Source organism: Pituophis catenifer, unplaced genomic scaffold (genome assembly GCF_029215685.1).
Source record: "Pituophis catenifer annectens isolate HBS135680 unplaced genomic scaffold, rPitCat1.0.hap2 SCAF_1, whole genome shotgun sequence".
Taxonomy (NCBI): Eukaryota; Metazoa; Chordata; class Lepidosauria; order Squamata; family Colubridae; genus Pituophis; species Pituophis catenifer.
This window is the reverse complement of record NW_027256881.1, coordinates 351,611,054-351,625,889: the sequence shown is the minus strand read 5'-3', so window position 1 is coordinate 351,625,889 and position 14,836 is coordinate 351,611,054. Positions and strand designations below refer to the sequence as shown.

General features: G+C 41.9%; 1 protein-coding gene across 1 annotated transcript; it reads right to left on the bottom strand.

Annotated features, from left to right (window-relative positions):
* Nucleotides 1–6,076: 6,076 nt before the first annotated feature.
* Nucleotides 6,077–14,486, bottom strand: LOC139313035 (vomeronasal type-2 receptor 26-like; the record flags this gene model as incomplete). The annotated part of the gene is made up of 3 exons (XM_070938365.1): nt 14,445–14,486; nt 13,300–13,518; nt 6,077–6,574 (listed from the first exon to the last, which is right to left on the bottom strand). Coding segments are annotated over exons 1-3 (759 nt in total), but the record flags the coding sequence as incomplete, so codon positions are not given.
* Between the last annotated feature and the right edge of the window lie 350 nt (nt 14,487–14,836).

Genomic DNA, 14,836 nt, shown 5'->3' with positions numbered 1-14,836 from the left:
CTGGTGAACTCAGAGATGTTTTTTAAAGCAGGTTTTATCCTGGAAGATCTTTGTGTCTGGAAATCCACAGGGGATACATGAAGAATGTATCTATTCTTCTGATAATTGCAGGGAAAAGCCATTGTCCTATCCCCTTAGCAACAGCTTCTCTTCATACAGCAGAATGGAAAACATGTTTGTGTCTCTTCTTGTAATTCACAGAGCAGATGGAGTCATGGGAAGGTGTGTAGTTGTCCTCCATGAAAGTGATCCCTGCACACAAGATGGATTTTGGCTTATGCCCTAGTTGGGTCAGATCATTTGAAGGCTACTTGGGAATAGTGGCACAAGGCAGAAATGGAATTTGAGGAAGAATCTCAGGATATTAAGTGCAATTTTTTTTGCAAGACTTGCAACTTACTTTCTTTCTTTCTTTCTTTCTTTCTTTCTTTCTTTCTTTCTTTCTTTCTTTCTCTTTCTTTCTTTCTTTTGTAAACAAGTTTCATTTGAATTTTTCTTTCATTATACATATTTTATGAACAGACTTTTGACCGGTTCACATCTTATACATAATAATCTTTATAATGTATTCTAATCTTCCCATTTTTCCATATTCATCTCTTTTATATAATCCTTTATCACCAATTAATCATTTTTCACCATATCTTATTATTTCAGCTTCTGCTCATTTTTTTTCAAATCCATTTTACATCATATCTCTGTTTCCAATTTCAGCCATAATATTCTCTTTCCACACTTCTTTATCTTATCTTATGTTCTTCTCAATACATAAACAATATCACTACCCACCCTTTAATTCCTAATCTCTTCCAATAACATCTTATTTCTCAATTGCTAAATATATTTCTCTAATTCCCCACCCCACTTTTTAACATTTCAACTTCTTCTCTTAATTTAAATTGTCTTCAAAATTAAACCAAATTGCCGTTTCCCATTTCATCTGCTATTCTGTTTTATTATAAACAATATACATCATCATATTCAAATCTTACATAAAAAACCTTTAACTTAGTTGACTATCTACAATTAATAATATTAATACAATTCCCTTAAATCTACTAATATGTATCTTGTTTTCCTTCCTCCTTTCCACTAATCTTCCCTTCTTTAACCATTTTCTCTTAGTCTCTCCAAAAATACACTTCTTGATGATTTTCTCCTTTTATTCCATTCTCTTAACTTTTTTTTATATGTATTGTATCTTTTTCTCACTTTTAAATATATTATTCAAGTAGTTCTCCCCAAGATTTTCCTATTCTCTACCCGCTGTTTCCCTCTTTATCCTTTTTGGGGGGATGTTTCCCCCTGTCCACTCATTTTTTGCCACTGTAAATCCCAGTGAAATCATCTAACTGCTTTTTGCTTTCAATTCCTTTTCCTTCAATATTATTTTCTTGCTCCTCATTTATGCTCCTTTTTATCACCTTCTCTCCTATTTCCTGCTCTGTGTATTCCAGCAAAATTTCTGACTTTCTATTACCTATTAGAGATTCATGCATATTTTTAAACATCTCAATTAATTCCTCACACATCCAAGACTCCATATTGCCAATTTAACAAATTGTTAAGACTTTTGAATTATGTCACATTTAATTAGAATTTAAAATCCATATAGTCTTTTTTTATTCTCAAATTCTAATGTCCAGTTCAAATATTTGTCCAGCCTAATCCAAGTTGAAGATTTGTTATCTTCCACAGCCATTGAGAATCGAAACCAAGCAATGTAGAAAGACAAACACTCCTTAAAAGTTCTCACAGTTTCCAACTTATCTTTTTCGGAAGTCAAAGTCACAGCTGTACTTTCTCTTCTAACTTCCACCAAGTATTGCAGTACTCTCTTTCCACCAGCAGATGTCTCTCTCAAATCCTCATTGCTCTCAAACCAACTAATTGTTAAAACTGTCAAAAATACTTTAAATCCACATAAAAAATACTTTTCCTCGGGTTCTTTTCTTTCATTATTTTTAGTTTCTCCAAATCCAATTATAGATGCAAAAACCTTCTTGGGCTTTGATGTTTTAGTCTCCGCTTTGTCCTTCTCCCTCCGTGGAATTTCCCAAATGCCAATTAGCCAGTCATTTCAGCTCCGGGATACCTTTTAATATCCCTGTTCAAAATTTTCTTTTACCTATGAGTTGGCCAATCATTCACCCGGTACCAGCACTCCGTTCAAACGCCGCTCCTGCACAAAAACTTAGTCCAGTTACCCCAGCTTCAGAGCAGTCATTTTACAATGGCCACCCCCCCGCCCCCCCCACCCCACCCCCACTGCCAGTCTAAAGAGCTGTTTCTGACCTATCGAGGAGCTTGCCTGTTCCTCTTGGTCATCCAAGATGCCTCTCCTTCTTTGCCATTCCTACAGACGGTTCCAGTCCAAAGACCCAAGAGTGGTTAGTTCGGCTGGATTTTCACAGAGTTCATCAGAGACCGCTATTTTTCCAGCCGGTGTCCCCATGAAGCTTCAGGTTTGTCAAGACTTGCAAATTTCTGTTGCTCTAGCCTAAGACTAGCAATTGTCCTCTGGGTCTCTCTTTTGGTCTTTCGGGGTACTGCTCCCCAAATTGTCAGATCTTTTCTTGAAGATTCATTCACAGGACCAGTTGGAATTGTTACTACTGTACCAACCCTCTTGCTGCATAGCAACCTCCATGTCTGAGCCTCTGGAGGGCATGTGACAGTTGACTGTGGGGTTCCCGAGGCTTATGGTCTTGAGGGATATCCATTTGCCATCTCTGGGACTGGCCTTTGAGGCATTTCACCATGGCCACCATCCTTCTTGGCTCAACTCAAAGCAGATCACTTCCAACATGATCTAAGGAGGAGTTGCAGTGGTCCGCTTTGTCCTGGCCAGATCATGGCCTGATGACTTTGAGATTCTTTTATGCTCCCCCTCTCTGCAGGGGGTGGATCTATTTGACCAGTCTACTCTTTGTGACTGGTGGGGTTTCAAATGGAACTGAGGATTATACCCCAGACTCTGCTGCATGGTCCTTCTGAGGCCTTGGCCACTACCTGGAATAGGAAAGCTACTGAGATCTTGGAAAGGATCAATCACATGCAACCTCTCTTGGTCCATTGTTCCCAACATGCCCCATCCTTCAATAGAGAGAGCTGAAAAGGATCAAGAGACATCCAGAACTCTGCTGAAGGAACATGAGGGATGAAACTGACTGAACATGAGCTAGATCAGGGGTGTCAAACTCCATTTCATTGAGGGTCATATCAGGATTGTTGTTGCCCTTGGGGGGCCGGGGTGGTGGTGACTGGGTGGTTGCAGCTGCCTGGGTGGGCATGGCCAGTGTGGGTGTGGCCAGTTCAATGTCCCTTGTGTTGGGGGTGGGACCAGGGTGGGTGCCAGGCCCTGATCCACTGGAGGAGCCTCACTGCTCCCTCAGGCCACGTGGGGAGGCCCTGGAGGGCAGCATGGGCTACCTGGGGCCCTGGGCAGCAGGTACCCAACACTTGAGTTCCCAGTGCACTGGGACTCTACTGCCCAGCCCCACTTCCCTGAGGGGATGCCCGGGCCTGCTTGCCTCCTGATCCTGGCTGCTACTGCTGGTGGTGCCACTGCTGCAAGGCAAGGCAGGAAGGAAACCGGGGTGGCCTGGCTGTGGGGCCCCAAGATACATGCAGTGTGTGTGGGTCAGCTCTGGAGCTTTGCTCGTGTGCGGAAGAGTGGGGAGGGGAGTCCCAGCTGCTTCTTGGGGATGGGGCCTCCCTGCCCTCCAGGACTCACAACTCTTTCTAGTTGCATAACTTCTTAAAGTGTGCCAGTTGGACCTTTTCCTGGATTGTGATTCCCTGGGCTCAGTCACTCATGCCCTGGTCCTCTTGCATTTGAATTCACACAATGGGCTCTACGTAGGGCTACCTTTGAAGAGCATTTGGAAGCTGCAGCTGGTGCTGAATGAAGCAGGGTGGACAATGTTATCTATCCCTAGAATGGCTCATGTCATAGCCCTGTTTTACAAGCTGCATTGGTTTCTGCTTTGCATCCATGCCCAACTCAAGGTTATCACATTGAAAGTCCTCCATGGCATCCTTTTTGAAACAATAAACACATCTTTTTGCAGTTTAACGTTTTTTATTAGGTTATTAGATAAAATACAAAATACAAAAGTAAATAGGAAGACACACTGTGTGTGAGGGGGAAACAGGGAGAGAAAAACGAGGAATAGAATAGAATAACAGAGTTGGAAGGGACCTTGGAGGTCTTCTAGTCCAACCCCCTGCCCAGGCAAGAAACCCTACACCAGGAGAAATTGGGGAAAAGAAAAGAAGAAACATTGACTTCTAACTCTCTAAAAGCATTAACTTCAAACCACAACTTTTTGTTTTTCCTTAGTAATATAAACTATCCATTTCTATAAAAACATATCAATCTAGTCGGTAAAACCCAAAATCAAAGTTTCATTTTTTTCCACCTCAAGCACAAAGTTCAGAAGCGGTTTCCATGTGGAAATAAAGGTACTTATATTCTTTCCTTTAACCAAAATGATCAATTTTGCCACTTCTTCCAACTCCATCAGCTTCTGTAGCCATTCATCCATAGTGGGAATCTAAGTGTCCTTCCATTTTTGTGCGTATAATACTCTTGCTGCTGTCAATATCTATAAGATCAAAATTGTTCTCTAAGTCTTTTTCCATTAAACCAAAAGGAAAAGTTTCTGGTTCCTTTTTTGCTTTCATTTGAAGAATATTCTGTATTATAATATGAACCTTACTCCAAAATTTCTTTGCTTTATCACATGTCCACCATAAATGGGAAAACTTCCTTTTTTCTTTTACACTTCCAACATTCATTTGAAATACCATTATACATTCTGGATAACTTATCTGGTGTTAAATGCCAGTGATACATCATCTTATAAAAATTTTCTTTTAAATTATAGTTTAGTGTAAATTTTAAACCTTTCATCCACATATTTTCTAATTGTTCAAGCATCACATTATATCTAAAATTCTTTAACCGGTGAATCATACAGTGCTTTACATGTTCACTTTCCAAATTCAATTTCAATAACATTTTATAAATCTTAGCAATAATATGTTCATCACTACCACACAGTAATATTTCCAATTCATTCTTTAGCAAAATCAAACCCACAACTCTTTTTATTTGATTTAAGCCATTCTTTCAGTTCTTGATATGTAAACCAATGGCAAACATAACCTTCTAATTCAAGTTCTTCCCTCAACTTTAAGGTAGGTTCACCAGAGTTGAAAGATAATATTTTACCATACATCTAGCAGTCTGGCTTCACCACCATTTATTTTCTTAAAAAAGCTTCTTGTGGGGACACCCAAAGAGGCAACTTCATATAGAACCTTGTTTTATATTTATTCCAAACTCTAAGTATGGCACATCTAGCAAAGTAATTATTAAAATCAACATTAACTTGAAATTTATCATACCATAAATAACCAAACCTTAATTCATGGCCCCCTAATCCAAGTAGCCTTTTATTCTGGAGGTTCACCCACTCTTTCAACCAGGCCAGACAACATTCCCCAAAATCCAATTTCAAGTCTGGAAAACCCAAGCCCCCTTTTTCCTGAGCATCTTGCAGTAGTTTGTATCAGATTCTTGGTTTTTTCCTTTGCCATATAAACTTAGAAACATCCAAAATGATAAACACATCTTTAACGAGAAATTTTCCTTCCATACAGGGCACTGGACTTCACTAAGGACACTTTGAAAACATGAAAAACAAAAGACTGACCAGAGGAATATTGTAAGCAAGGATAAGGAATTCTTTTCTGGATAAATTCCTCCTTCATGTCATCATTTATTAGAAATCTTATCACATTCTAAACATGCCAGAAAGACAAATATAAATGAGGCAACTCCTTCCCTTGGTTAGATATTCTTGTTTCTTACTATATTTTCTCTACAATTGAGATCGGGCCTCAGCAGAATAATGTAGCATTTGGGGAAAAAAATACAAGTCAAAAGAGCAGCCCCAGAGGCCAAAATGGAGAAGATCTCCACAGCCACCATGGACTTTCCTTTGGTGCTCAGGTAGGTGGGGAGGAAGGTCATCCAAACACTGCAAAAGACCAGCATGCTAAAAGTAATGAACTTGGCTTCATTAAAACTATCAGGCAATTTCCTAGCTAGAAATGCCACTGTGAAACTGATGAAGGCCAAAAAAGCTAGATAGATGAGGACAATGTAAAACATTAAAGCTGAACCTTCCTTACATTCCAAGATGATCTCTCCAAAAAAGGAGTGGAAATCCAAGTTAGGAAATGGGGGAGAAGTTGTCAGCCAGGTGGCACAAAGTACTGCTTGGACCAGAGGACAAGCTAAGACAATGGAGTTGGTCAGTGGTTTTCCTAAGAGTTTCCTTGACCTGTTTCCAGGCTTGGTGGCCATGAAGGCCAGAACCACCATGACAGTTTTTGCCAACACAGAGGAAACTGCCAGGGAAAAGAGAATGGCAAAGGCAACTTGTCGTATAAGACAGGTGACCTTCCCTGGTTGACCAATGAAGAGGAAGGAGCAGAGAAAGCAGAGCAGGAGGGAGACCAGGAGGATGTAGGTGAGTTCTCTGTTGTTGGCCTTAACAATCGGTGTGTCATGATGTTTATAGAAAATCACCAGGACTGCAGATGTGCTCACAGAGAGAAAAAGAGCGAGAGAAACTAAAATGTATCCCAGGGTGTCTTGATAGGCAAGGAAGTGGATCTTCTTGGCAATGCAGTGGTCCTTGTCCTTGATGGAATATTGGTCTTCTGGGCAGGGTTCACACTGAACTGCATCTGAAATCAAGAATCTTTGTTTAAGGCTTCCGATTGGCACCACTGGCGTTGCGGACGGTCTTTTAGGACCGCCAGCCCCGCGATTCCGTTGGAGCCATTCTGACAGTGCTAATCAGCTGTCAGATGGCTTGAAAACCTCTCCTTCGGGAGAAGAAAGAGAGGAGAGCCGGTGGGCGAGGGTAGAGCTCCCCGGAAGCCCCTGGAGCAATTCCAGGGGCTTGGAGGGTGAGAGCTCCCCGTTCAGTCCACTGAAGCTCCGGATCCGTGGCGACTCTGTTTTAAATGGAGCCAGATGCCGGCAACCGACTCTGCTCACAACAAGGAGATTAATTGATTCCAAAAGCAGACAGAACAGAAGCAGGAGAACAAGCCTTTGCAATTAGGTTGCTTTACTCCTGGGATACATTGTTTCTACTGGATTTCGCTGAGCTAGAGGTAGAAATGGCGTCTTCATTGTGGGCGAAAAAGTGAAAGTTAAGTGCTTGTTAACAGATTTGTGCTTAGAGACTGGATTCAAGCCGTGGGGATTTGAGAGCTGGATGTAGAAAAGACTATCTTGCTTGATAAATTACAAATAAATCTGAGAAAGCTGCTCAAGAGATTTCATGCTTTTGAAAAGAAAAATTCTTTTAAAATAATATGGCTTCCAAGCAAGGAGTTCCTGAAAGTGGTGGAGGCTCTCTAATGGCATCAGAAATGACACAGAGAACTGACTCATAGAGCCAGGAGGATTTTTTTAGAGATCTTACAGAATTTATAAAGGAAGCCATGAATAACCAAATTGCAATTATTAATAACTTAACAGCAATCATGGAACAAAAATCTATAGAACTGGTGGAGGATATAAAAGCAAATGAGGATGTTTTTGTAGGAAAGCACAATGACAATGTAGGAAACATTTTGACTAAAACAGAGAAGCTGGAACTGGCTGGCTTTCAAGAATCCTTAAACTTTCTTCCTGCCCTTTTGGAATTAACTGACAGAACTTTTCAAAAATATAACTTGGAGCAGAAAGAAGAAGAAATTGACCAGCCCTACAAGGTTTCGGAGGACAAAGAAGATTTGGCAGAGGCTTTCATACAATTAACTGAAATGCAACAACTGGACTTTTCTTTGCTAACTGATCGAGTTAACTCTTCCTTCTATGAACTGACTGATTATATAAGCAAGAAGAGTTGATTTGGGGGCTCCAAATCAGAGGAAATGGTTTCAAGAAAGGGGCAAGTTTTAAAGATACATCAACTCCCAGTTAAAATTCAAAACCTCCTCAAAATAAAAGTAAGAGGGAGGAAGAAAGACTGGAAAAAATATAGAAAGAAAGGAAGAATGGAAGATTAATTTTCTTTGGTTTAACTATTGATGTATTAATGATTAACTACAATGATTAAGTAAATGAATTAAGAACTCAATTAATGGCTAATTAAGGTTTAAGATCTTTAAAAAAATATCTGAATTTTGAGAATAAAAGTAGGAGGGAGAGTAAAATGATTAAGTAAATGAACTAAGAATATCTTACAGATGTATCACGAGATTTTTAGGCTTTGAATGATTTATTAGTGTTTGTTAATGTTTTTAAAATTCTTAGGGTTAAAGGATTATATGTTATTTTGAGTTTAAAGGGAGGTTGATGAATAATCTGTAGAAGGGGAGTTAAGGGGTCTAGGGAGTTTTAAGTCTTGCACTAACTTAGCATATCTTAGCGTATGTTTGGTAAAATTTATACCCTATTTTTCTTCTGGGAAGTCGGGGGAGGGGGCTGGGAAGGGGGGGTGGAAGGTTGGGTTTATAAATGTTTAAATAGATAAGTGAAAATGTTATTTGTTTGATTATAAAAAATAATAAAAACTTTTTTTTCAAAAAAAAAAAAGAATCTTTGTTTAAGAATTCATTCATTCAAGGAAATCATGCTGCACTTATAATGATTCTAGGATAGATTAGCCAGTGACGAGGATTAGTTCAATTCCATTCATTATGAAATTCCACGAGTAATGTGGCTTTCAGTTTGAGATTGCTGCCTGTTTTCTCCCTTACTTTATAATGGAACCCAAAGAAGATCGATAGACCTTCTATCCAGGAATGTTGCTATTTGTTTATCTGTACATGATCCCTGCCTTAACCTCTCTGCTTTGTGCTTCAGATGTGTTCATTCAGACTTATTTGATCGCTCCTACTCTATCAAAAAGGCACAGGTAGATGAATCTCCTCTTTCTCTGGCAGGTCTATTTCCTCGGAGGTTGATAGTATTGATGGATGAAGCATGCATTAAGTAATAAGAATTAAAGCTTGGACTGAAAACCCCACTTCCTCTGGAAAAGATTAGAATTTGGTTTTCACAATCAGATATTACAGGAGGAGTTGAAATGAAAGTTGGAGATTCATAAATTTTGCCCTAAAACTATCCTGCATGGAACTGCTGAGGATTAGGAAAGGTGACTTCTGTGGCCATCACTGACTATTGGGGGCGAATCATTGGCCCCCATGGAGAGGGCTCGCAATTTGGGCATCCTCCTGGACTCACGGTTGTCTTTAGAAGAGCATTTGACGGCCGTGACCGGGAGGATTTTTTATCAGGTTTGCCTGATTCGCCAGTTATGTCCCTTTCTGGATCGGGACTCGTTACGCACGGTCACTCATGCCCTCGTCACCTCCCGCCTGGACTATTGTAATGCTCTCTACATGGGGCTCACCTTGAGGAGCACCCGGAGGCTCCAACTGGCGCAGAGTGCGGCCGCGCGGGTGGTAATGGGAGCGACATGGCGCTCCCATGTAACACCTCTCCTGCGCGAGCTGCACTGGCTCCCGGTGGTCTTCCAGGTGCGCTTCAAGGTTTTGGTCACCACCTTTAAAGCGCTCCATGGCTTAGGACCTGGTTATTTATGGGACCGCCTACTACCACCAATAGCCTCCCACTGGCCAGTACGCTCTCATAGAGAGGGACTCCTCCGGGTGCCGTCAGCCAAACAGTGTCGACTGGCGGCCCCTAGGGGGAGAGCCTTCTCTGTGGGGGCACCTACCATCTGGAATGAACTCCCCCCGGAGATACGTAGGATCCCGGATCTGCGCTCCTTCCGCCGTGCTGTGAAGACCTTTTTATTCCATCAGGCGGGCTTGGCCTAATTTTCTTCCCTTTTAAATATGTAAATTTTAATCTGTTTTTAAATTATTGGGGTGTTTTAATCTGTCTGGGCCAAAATGATTTAATTTGATTTTATCTGGTTTTTAAATTTTTTGTATTTATGTATTTTATTGTTGGCTGTTCACCGCCCTGAGTCCTTCGGGAGTAGAGCGGTATACAAATCAAATAAACCTAAACCTAAACCTAAACCTAGATCCATCAACTGAAAAGTTCTGCTGAAAACAGAACTCAATCTTATCAAAAATGATCACAATAAAGAAAATAGATTTAATGAATGTCTTCTTTGATCCTGGAAGATCTATTTTTGAAGTCTGCTCTACCTGTCTGATTTGAAAATGTCCCTTCTAGACAAGGGTCACACTGGTAGCAGCAAACTGGCTTGCCCTCTGGAACTCTTCTCCTCTCTCCTGCATGGCACCTCTTCATGCCACATCTGGCAAAGGGGATGGTCTGAAAGAGAAATATTTGAAATTACTTAAGCAATGAACTTGCTGCATTCATTCTTTCCCTCATTCCTATTTCCCTTTTTATTCCTACTTCTATTTTCAGATTCTCATCTTAAGAAATAGATTGCCACCATCTATCAAAAACCAGGAACAGCTGCTGGGGGATTCAGGCCATTGGCACTCCCAACCTACCAACAGATGTTGGAGATTGGAACTGGGATCTCAGCCTGTAGAGGAAGGCTTGTGACTGAACTACAGCATTTCTAAAAAAAAGAACCATGAGGATACACTGAGCATCAAATGAGCACATTTGAAACAGGTGAAGGGCTTTGACTTGGGTCTGGATTCGGTCTTCCTGCCAGTCATCTTGGGTGGCCCCTTACGGTAGAAAGAGGATGACTGGTCCCCCATCCGCCTTCCTCGGAGTTCGCTCCGTTTCAGCTCGATCTCCACATCCTCAGCTACTATGTACCATCTATCCAAATCATCGGGGACCCCCATGCTCCTGCAGTCTCGATATATCTCTTCATTCAAGCCATCCTTGAAACTCTCCAAAAGCGCCATTTCTGACCAGCCTGTCATATAGGGTGCCAGTTCACGAAACTCTTGGATATACTCTGCCACCGGCCTCCGGCCCTGCTGAATGCTCTTCATTCTGAGTTTGGCCTTTCGTTCAGCTAAATGGTCTTCGAAACGCCTCCTAAGGGCCCTCATGAACTGGTTGTAATTTCTCAGCAAGGGGGAGGTGTTATTGTGGAGAACCACCATCCATTCAGCAGCTACTCCCTCTAGGGCATTCGCGACGCTTCTGACTTTAGCCGCCTCTGTTTCGTAGTCCTCCCCCCAGTCCTGCATGTGGTTCCACACTTGGGTCAGGAAAAATCCCAGGGTCTTTGGATTCCCATCAAACTTCCCAGGAAGGGGGGGGGATTTTTGGCTTTTTACGTCTGCGGGGGGGGGCCTGCAAGGCTGGGGTTCTCTGGCTGGCTGCATCTCTCCCTCGGGCTGCCGAAGCCTGGGATGTTCCCTCCTCAAACTCTTCCTCTCCCCCGCAGGCTGTTTCTTCTGGCTCCCCTCTGGGGCCTGCTTCCCCCTTCTCCACAGGAATTTCAAAAGACTCACGGTTTTTTCTGCTTTCTTCTACATCACGGATAAGCTGCAAGGCTTGGTCTATCATGAGACGTTCTTTCTGTTGTTGCATCCACATTGCCTCCTTTCTACGGGGTCTGGAAGTCGTCACCCCCCGGGGTTCCTCTCCCCAGTCCGGCAGTCTCCCCACTCCCTTCGACCATCTAGCCTCCTCCGTCTCCAAACGGAGTCTTTCCAACCATTCTGCAGTCTCCTTCTCCGACTGGAGGGCGGTTGAACTGGCTGCCCCCAGCTTCTCTTCTCCATCACTCCCTCGATCTGACATATTCCAGATTTACAGTCCCCTCAGTTTTTGTCCGGGATGACTGGTTGTGACTTCCAGCTTAATGTCAGGTATGCTTCCTTCAGTATCCAGGAAAGAAAACCCCAAACTCAAGCATTTTGAAGAATTTGGTACTTTTACTGAATATGAAATGATTAACAACCCAGAGTAAAGCTGGAAGTGAGCAAAACGCGCGAAATGCATCTACTAAGCTTCTCCCCCCCCATGTTCATAAATCAACAGCCAATCCAAAGGTCTTCCAAAGGTCAGGTGGCAACACGTCTGGCAGCGTCATTCATCAGGAATGTGGACAGTTGGTCAGCCGTCCCCTTTTGAAGCTTCAGTTTCGCTTCTCACGAGACCCATCCTAGAAAGAAAAAAAAAACCCACCTCTTGTTCCCTTCCCCCCCCCTTTCTTATGGCAGCTGAAGCAGGCAAACTGAGGCTGACACAGACATTTATTTATTTTTGCTCCCTCCTGTTCTATGAAAGAGACACAGACAGATGGATCTCCTCTTTCCCTGGCAGGTCCCTTTCCTCAGAGATTGATAGTGCTGACAGAAGAAACACACTCTAAATGATAAAAATTAAAGCTTGGACCCAACATCCCACTTCCTCAGGAAAAGATTGAAAGTTGGTTTCCCAATTAGAGGTGAAACTAGAAGCAGAAACGGATGTTGGGGATTGAAAAATTGTGCCCTCAAATTATCCTTGCTGAGGATCAGGAAAGGTGGCCTCTGTGGCCTGGGCAATTAAGATCCCTAAACTGAAAGGTTCTATTGGAAAGTATGAGTGCATGTCGATCACATCAAAAATGACACAAAAATATATTGATTTAATGAATGTCTTCCTTGATTAGGGAAGATTTAGATTTGAAGTCCTGTCTACCTGTCTGATTAGAAATGGTCCCTTCTGGACAAGGGTCACACTGGTAGCAGCAAACCTGCTTGCCCTCTGGAACTCTTCTCCTCTCTCCTGCATGGCACCTCTTCCTTCCACACCTGGCAAAGGGGATGGTCTGAAAGAGAAATATTTGAAATTACTTAAGCAATCAACTTGCTGCATTCATTCATTTCCCCATTCCTACTTCTATGTTCAGATTTTCTTCTAAATAAATAGTTTTCCACTGTCTATCAGAAATATGGAACAGTTCCTGAGGGATTCAGGCCACTGGCATTCCTGACACATCAACAGATTCTGGATTTTGGAACCGGGGTTTCATCCTGAAAAGGAAGGTTTGTGACTGAAGTACAGCATTTCTAAAAGAAAGAATCATGAGGATACAACTGAGTGATAATGGTCCTCAGAAATCAGTGTTGCTTCCTGGAATTGCATCCTGCATTTCAAGCAGATGTTGTTCCCAAGCCTAATCCTTTGTGGATTGACATAAATCAAATATGTTACATGCAAAGCAGATTTTTCACTAAATGACTGCCATGATTTCTGACTCAATTGATTATTTTTCAACTTAGAAAAATGTTCTGCATCTCAGGAAGAGAATGAATCCTTCCTTGAATATACAACATTTCCTTGCAGCTCACCTTTGTGGCCCAGACGATTCCATCAGAGTTAATGGTGAAATCCTGCCCTAGAGGAGCCTCAGAATTTACTTGCCCAATTTTTGGGGGGATAAAAGATTGATTGGGGTAGAGACCCCAGTTGAGAAGATCAAAACGAGCAGATCCTAGTCCAACTTCTGAGAATGAGACTTCATCTCCAGCAGTATTGTTGAACTGGACATTCCTCAAATAGGGAAGAATCTGAAAGAAAGGAGACCTTCATAAATTGGAGTATTTGGGCTAGAGCTACCAATGAAACCTCATGGCTTCTATCATCACATAATGGCCATCTTGAGAAGATGGGTTTATATTTGAGAAGTTACATCCGTTTCTTGATGTGATCTGAGGAATCAGATGTATTTAACTGTGAAACTAAATGTTTTCTCTTTATCACTGGGCATGGTTTCTAACTCCAATTTGATCAAAACACAAGAATTTTAGTTCCACAATCTAAATTTAATATTAGGATTTTCCTCTTGTGATACTTGGCTACGTGCACTTTCAGATAGTTTCTTTGGGCCAAGGTCTTGTTAACTGATAAATGAATGTTTGAAATGAATAAATTATTTTTATCAGAACCATGGAAAATTCCACTGATTTTCTCTGGCTCATTGTCAAAGGCAGCAGAAGGCAGGAACCATATTTGATCTACTGAGCCATGTGGAAGGAAGCATCTGATATGGTTGGTCACTTCACTAGTCAGAGAGGTCCAACATTTTAGCCTTTGATGAAGGAAATTCTGATGAATTTCAGACAAGGAACCCATTAGGACCACTTTGAATCTTGCTCTGTGCTGTGGTTGTCATAGAAACAGAATCACAGTATTGGGAGGGACATTGGAGGTCTTCTAGTCCAACCCCCTGCTCAAGCAACAGACCCTCTGATCCTTAAGAAATTTCTGCTTAGTTCTAGGTTGCTTCTGTCCTTGGTTAGTTTCCATCCATGATTAATCAGAAGCTCTTTTCACACAGTGAGTAGCATAATAAATGGTAAACTAAAAAAAAAGGCAGGGTCTCAGATGAATTGGTATGGGAGGACACAGACATTGAATCAGGAATTGAAGAAATTCATATGGGGAGCTTCCAATTAAAGCGTCTGTGGACTGAGTCAAAAGCCCCAGAAATTACCTGCCATGACTGGACATCTGAGATCCTCTTTCCAAGCCTCATCGTGGTTGGTTGAACTCTGGATCCATCCATTGCATGTAAAGCGTGTGCCAGAGCATAAACAGCATTGTAGATATTGTAACTTTCACCTGTCATTTCACCTGTGTAATTGGGCAGATTCTGCAGGTTCTCCTTTCCTGTACATTGTTTTTCTCCCTTTGGAGGGATCTTTCCTGAATTATGGATCTTGCAGCCAAAGACAAATTCCCACCATGGAGAGAGAAAGACATCTCCTTGGGGGTTCAAGGGGTCTAAGGACAGGAGGAAGTGGCTGAATTCAGAGACATCCCCGGAGTGGTCCCTGAAATGCAAGGCCCCATGAAAAATCTTTATATATCGCAATGTTTGTTCTG